General features: G+C 39.8%; 1 protein-coding gene across 3 annotated transcripts in view; it reads right to left on the reverse strand.

Moving 5' to 3' along the window:
- Positions 1 to 1,306: 1,306 nt before the first annotated feature.
- LOC107694928 (breast cancer anti-estrogen resistance protein 1-like) overlaps positions 1,307 to 6,879 on the reverse strand; it is a 103,652-nt gene continuing 98,079 nt past the window's right edge. For all 3 annotated transcript variants that reach the window (XM_016494644.1, XM_016494642.1, XM_016494645.1), the window contains 3 exons: positions 4,767 to 5,981; positions 3,600 to 3,686; positions 1,307 to 3,185 (listed from right to left, as the gene is read on the reverse strand). In XM_016494644.1, the coding sequence (XP_016350130.1) occupies positions 2,673 to 3,185; positions 3,600 to 3,686; positions 4,767 to 5,981 (1,815 nt within the window). In that variant the 3' untranslated portion in view covers positions 1,307 to 2,672. The remainder of the gene's footprint in view (positions 3,186 to 3,599; positions 3,687 to 4,766; positions 5,982 to 6,879) is intronic.

A 6,879-nucleotide genomic window follows, 5' to 3' on the forward strand; every position in this document is an offset into this window, starting at 1 on the left:
CACTAACAGGATGATACTCCGGAGATTGGAAAGACGGCACAGGTGCCTTCAGCTGATTGGCATCTGGATTCTAGTCTTTGCTTTTTCCCTACCAGTATTTTTTACTCAGTGGCTCAAAGATGTGGATGGATTGATAAGATGTCAGCGGACAATGGAGTCACAGTCTGTAAAAGTGACTGTTTTGCTTTTTGAGATCCTGTTGGGGTTTATCATTCCATTTTTGACAATTTTGACATGTTATCTCTGGTTGCTCAAAGGGTTGAGTCTAAAGTGCTCCAGTCTAACTAGAGGTCCACAGGACCAGGAACCCAGAAACCAGGGGACAAATGTTAGGACTTACAAGAAGAGGCTTGTGATCAGCATCGTTGTGGCTTTCTTTCTGTTTTGGACTCCTGTGCACATTATCAGTGTGACTGATATAGTCACTACTCTGACTAAAACATGTCATCCAGATGTTCATTCCCAACTGAAGTCCTTCCGCCGAGTATATGGTGATACAAGCAAGACTCTGGCTTTGCTGAACTGCTGTCTGAATCCTTTTCTTTGTTTTCTTTTCAAGAAATGTCATAAAATGTACTAAGTAGAACCCACATTTGTTTATTTCACAGTAACATATTCAAATAATTATTTTTAAGTTGTAAACCTCGTCTGATAATTTGAGATCAGTTTGATTCAAAAATGTCTTCTCTGTTGTAAAAAGCTGCATTAATGCAATTCTGAAATCTGATCTGCCAAAGGATCATCTATGTGAATCAATAAATGCTTACCATAATCATAAACACATTGAGGGTTAATATGTCTTGTTCACAATTATTTAAATGATTTTTAATTTCTTTAATTTGTGAATGTTTTTCATGTTGCATTTTGCATTTCAGGTAAGAAAAATCGCTCTTTCAATCTTTAGAAAGATTACAAAAATGTTTTAAATCATTTATACAAACAACCCTGTAATGAATTTGGTAGCTGCAGACTGCAGTGTTATTAGTTCATATTATTTGAATGACCACACTGTATAGATGATGCACATTTAGCTACAGTATACGGTTCGGTTTCCTTCCTCTTTCTTTACAGTAATAGTAGACTTTATTTGCAGCTATAGTGTCTTATAAATGCTTTCCCACTAATATCATACTGGCAGGCAGATGAGTAGGCCTACCAGACATGTGATTGGCATGATGATCAGTATGCATTATCAATGCACATCTGTATTACATTGAGAACCATTTGAACAATATGAAAATGTATTAAATGTATATGTTTTCAATGAACTGGTATCACTAAAACATGATTAATAGCAAGATGGACTGGAATTTATTTTTTTAATGAAAATATATTAAACATATATTTCCAGTTATGCAATTTACAGTAACATATGTGTCAATATCATTCAAATCCTTGAACACAGATCTGAGAACAGATTAACAGTACAACATATATCAGGTCACCGTTTGGCTTAAATGCTTCTTTTTTCATTCTTTTTTTTTTTCAACTGGATAAGGATTTTGACTATATGCACAACAACATGTTGCAGTACTTAAAAAGTTTAATAAGTTTCATTAAACTACTTTTCTGACATATTCTTAAATTTAGAATACAACCAACAGGGAGCTAAAAGACAAGGCGAGGGAAGTCGAGGCAGGTGGTTCAGATCTCCATTCAGAAACAGATGCAATGGAGGAAGAGTTTAAACAAGCTGGTTTTGGATATAGTACATTTGTGCACTGTCTATGTTGGATGTGGTGCGTTATCTGAGAGACAAAGGATAAAAATGAAATCAGGGACACTCAGGATGTGGCCACAATGCACCTGTCCAGCAGGAAGTGGCACTACAGTGGAGGTCAAATGATGCTGAAAGACTAAACATTGGCTCTTCTTAGGAACATAATCAGATCTCAAGTAATGACGTGATATGTTTACAAACTAGCCTAAACATGCCAAAGGGGCATAGCCATGAACAGGCATTTGAGAGCTTACAGGCAGGGAATATTTCAAGAAATATTTCATTTTCACGAAATGTTCCAAAGGTAGTCCAAATCTGATGTGTTCTCCACCGCTTCTTGTTGCTTTGCATTGGTAAATATAGGTAAATAAGTCATCTGTACTCTCACAGTAAATAAGAAGAATGTCTCAGGTCTGCCAACTGGCTCACTCCCAGCATGCTTTGTGTTCAGCCTCTTTGAACAACAGCAACAGCAAGAGGATAAACGTTAAATGCCATTTTTGCTTCCAACAGGCACAATTCATTAAAAAAGCCTCCATTGTTGATCTTCTATGGAAATGGTTGTACTTCTACATACACGTTTAAAATTTTAAACACCTTTAGTCAGCATCTCATAATAATAATAATGATGACAATAATAATAATCAGAGCAATAATTACAGTTTAGCTATAATAATGCATAATGTCTTAAATCTACTCTTTAGATATTTTCCTTCTCTTTCTCCTCCCTGGTTCAAAAAGTTCCTCAACCGCCAGCATTCGCCCCGTTACATTGTCCCCGACATACAGCAACTTAAATATTTACAATGATTCATTTACAACCAATGGCTCTGCCCATTAATCATTTTGTCCTTTTTGGAGATAAAAAGCTCGTGGCACAGGGTACATTTGTCCAGTGAGTTTAAAACAGGCTCTGTGCCTGTACTGTCCCGGGGCACGTTCACCCCTGCACTCATATGGCCAGTAGCTGATTGAGTGCCATGCGGAACTGCTGTGTGCAGCCCGCGAGCTCCCGCACCCTTTCCGTCATGTCTCTGGCGGCCCCTGGTGAGGGGTACTGCAGGGCTGCCGTCTTGGTGCTGACCACAATGTCTTTGAGCTTTTCGCAGAGCGTGTTGCTGTGCTGGGCCACCCTGGTGCGAACCTCGGGAGACTTGGCTTGCCTGGAGAGCGTGTCTCCGATGAAGACGAGCTTGTGAGCGCTGAGGATGACGAATTTGCTGTGGGCGACGAAGATTTTGGGCGGCTGGTTGTTGTTGATGGAGGAGTAGAACGCATCGATGGCGTTGGTGAGCGTGGTGATGTTGGCCTCGCACTGCTCCATGTAAAAGAGCAGCAGCTGCCGGTCACCCATGCACAGCTTACTGCGCGGCGTCTGCGGGTATTGAGAGGGCGGAGTCCAGCCCGAAATGTCACTGTTGATTGGTCGGGAGACCTCCTGCTCCAGTCGCTCAAACTGCTTTAGCTGTTGGGGAAACAAGTGAGTAATATTGTATTGAATAGATGATCAAAAATACTATTGTAAAAAGTGTTACAAATATCTACTTATTATTTATTCATTTATTTGTTTATGTATTTATATAAGACGTATATAAATTATATAAAAAAAAACTACATGTGGCTTTGTAATGCATCATGAAATATCTAAATAATTTATAATAAATTAAATATACAATAAATATAAACAAATTTATATAAATACCATGATACCTGTCATATTTCTGCTATATGTGAGGGCTTCAATGTATTGTGTTCTGTGATAACTGTGTTTATGGATTCTATTTTTCAGATGAGATTCTAAATGGCTAAACTCCCTCAAAAATAATATTGTGTCACTTTGTAGAGAGTTCTGTGAATAAGGTGTTATAGTCTCATATACCTGTTGCTGTTCCAGCAGAGTCTTATGGTGTTTGATGCTCCCTTTTTCCAACAGCTGTTTTTGGTTCTTTTCAAACTCTTCTTTACCCTAAAATAGAAAAAGAAAATACATTTAAATAAATAGTAAATAGTTTACTCTCTATGGATAGATGGGTGAACAATTGTAACGCATATTCAAAAATGTAAGTAACACCTTCATTTAAGCAAAAGAGTACAAGATCATGTTAAATTATTTGTGCACAACCAATAATAAAATCTCAGCCAGCATACATCTTCCCACTGTTTTAAATAAAAAAACAAAAGTGAATCCCATCCATCCACTTCTTTCAATTCAAATAATGTGCCCTGAAATTGTCTGTTTAGTCCATCAGGGGGCAGTATAATATCAGTATAAACTCAACACAGCTGTGGAAAACAGAAATCAAATGCCCATTCAAACATGCCCTCTACAATTATTACCTACAATTTTTCTAAGTAAAAAAAGTGTTTGCCTAAACCAGTGTGGTAGAAATAAGCTAACATGGTCAGTCACAGCTTTCACAAATTTTCAAAAAATATAAAATACTATATTATATATAACATTGTTTTCATAATATCAAATTATACAATAATAAAAATATAATATAATAAAATCAAATAATGATATATACTGAAAAATAATATCAATAATAATAAACAAAAATATATAGACATTAAATAAATATAAATAATATACTCTGGGGTCTGTTTGCACAGCTAGACCAATCCTTAAGCATACTGAATAAACTAAGATGTTAGTATTTTTTATTTCATATCTTCTTGTTTGGCCTAAGGCCAACTGAAAAAAATGAGCTAGAACTGCCACTGAAAAGAAAAAAAGTTGAAGAAATATCTCTGTGATTGAACAGAATTCATCTTATCAGCACAGTTTCACTGGAAGTTTTGACAGAACCACACAGCAGACATGCAACAGAAGATGTATGTGGGCTTTAAGGAAAAGCAGGTCTGCACATGCATTCGGAGTGATTGATGAAAAGGCCTGAGGCTGACACATTTAGGATTACAGGCAGAGCCCATGTAAAGATGCATGCGGACCATCGATCATATCAATGACTGAGAACATACACCTGGATCCTGTTCTCAAAAGGAAACGATTGAATGTTTTGCAATGATTTTACATGTAGCGTACCTGTAAATGAACATAGTCGTAATCCTCCATCCAACCCTCCTCTGTCGTCTCGTACGGCCTGTCTGGAGTCTCTTCCTCAGGTGAGAATTTGGGAGGAGAGGGTAATGGGCGGGACTGGATGTTGGCCCGTTCAGGTGTGCCTGACTGATAGGCTGAGATATTGTTGTTGGTCAGCTGACCCAGCACGTCACCAGTATGAGGAACGGGCGACAACGGCAGTTGCTGCTGTTTGTTTGTCCGTTTGAAGAGCAAAGATGCATTGCCATGGAGAAACGATGCTAACTGCTTGGTGTCATCAGGCACGCCTCGGGCACACATGACCAGCCGGTCTAGGTCGTCCCCACCGGTGCCTGTAGAAGGTGCCATCAGAGCCGCGGGGGACCAGCCCAAGGTGTCCAGCGCCTGACTGTACCTCACCAGACCTTGGAAAGCCTCCTCCATCTTCTGCACCTGCTTGCTGAGCTTGGTCTGCAGTGTGCGGTCGGTGGCCTGGGTGGCGTTGGCCACGGCTCCTCTAGCGAACTCCAGCAGGTCCCTGACAGCCACACGAATGCGGTCCACGGCCTGTCGGATGGCAGGGAGGTTGGACTCCATCTGAGTGGGGCTGCGCCAGTTCCCACTGATGAATGACATGAGGAGGGACACCGAGCTCTCCACGGCCTGTTGATGACGGGACAGCCGCTCCATGGCCTGGTCTAGATCCAGTAGCAGCAGGCGGCCAGGACCAGAAGATTCCCGCACTGGCACCATGTCCAGAGAGGACGTTGAGAGGTTACTGCGGGTGCTTCCCGTGCTGGAAGCCGACAGGCGTTTGAAGCTCACAGTGAGCTCCTCGGTGGCCGCTGCATCATGCACCACCTGCGGAGGCACATCGTACACATAATCGGCTGATTCTTCACCCGCTGGTCGCTCGCGGGGGAAGTCATACACATCTGCAGGGTGGTGGTCCTGTGGGCCGCCCTTTCGAAGGCTGGCAGGGATGTCATAGATCTCCTGGCCCTCAGGCTGTCGTTTTCCTATTAGCTGAGGTGGAGGAACATCGTAGACGTCCTCTGGTATGGGAGGCTCGGGACCGCCTGGGATCTGAGACAGATAGGCCTGGTTCTGATTCTCCAGACTCTTCATCTTGGCAAAGTGAGGAGGAACGTCATACGTTTCCTCCCTGACTGTACCATCTGGAACATCTTTGCTGACAGATGGAGGAATGTCATATACCTGTAAAGAGGAATAATGTGTTTACCAAAACTAGCCTTGTAAAATCATAACTGAACTCATTAGGGATGTACAGATATTGAAATTCTGGCCAATACTGATAAGCTGATTATCAGTCAATCATTTTAAATGTTAAAGTGAATTTAGGCATCATTCACAACATTATAATGTTTACTAAATATTAAAATATTAAAAATGGATATGCATTTTGAAATTTGCTAAAGGCATTTAACAGTGTTATTAAATTATTGGTGTTTTTAAAGATCAACTTAAACTAAGCTCTAGAAGTCGGCAAATGTTATCTAAATGTAAAAATAAAGGAAATGAAAATGAACAATGTCTAAAATTGAATGATAAACAATAGACAATTTTCACAGACTGTGATAACATCGTAAATCTAGCTTTTTTTTTTTTTTCCATTTAAAAAAAAATCTATATGCATTTATAACGCTGTACTTAGTTTTTTATGACCTTGGTATTAAAATACAGGAAACTAGATAATGCTGATGGTGGCAGATTTGACATCTTTATCACTTCTGACCAATATAATCAATCCCTCAATACTTTTATCCACTTTAGAAAAGTCATATAAATACTTTTGTGGACTTTTCTTTGCTATTAGAGCAGATCGGAGCACAAAAACATATATTTGTTGAAGTTTCCCTTCGCCATTATAGAAGTTTACCAAACAATAATGACTTCTGCTTCTGAAAACCCCTTAAATGTGAAAAGGGTCCATATGGAACCCAAATAGTGTGCACTTCTTGAATTAATTTAAAAGTTATACACACTTAGGATTTGCTAAATGAACACAGTTTGAATGTGTTCCAAGTAGGGTTGGGCCGATAGACAATGCCATCGTCCATCGCTGATGGCTGATAGACATCACGATGTTGAGCCG

This window comes from Sinocyclocheilus anshuiensis, unplaced genomic scaffold (assembly GCF_001515605.1).
Source record: "Sinocyclocheilus anshuiensis isolate Anshui unplaced genomic scaffold, SAMN03320099.WGS_v1.1 scaffold286, whole genome shotgun sequence".
In the NCBI taxonomy this organism is placed as follows: Eukaryota; Metazoa; Chordata; class Actinopteri; order Cypriniformes; family Cyprinidae; genus Sinocyclocheilus; species Sinocyclocheilus anshuiensis.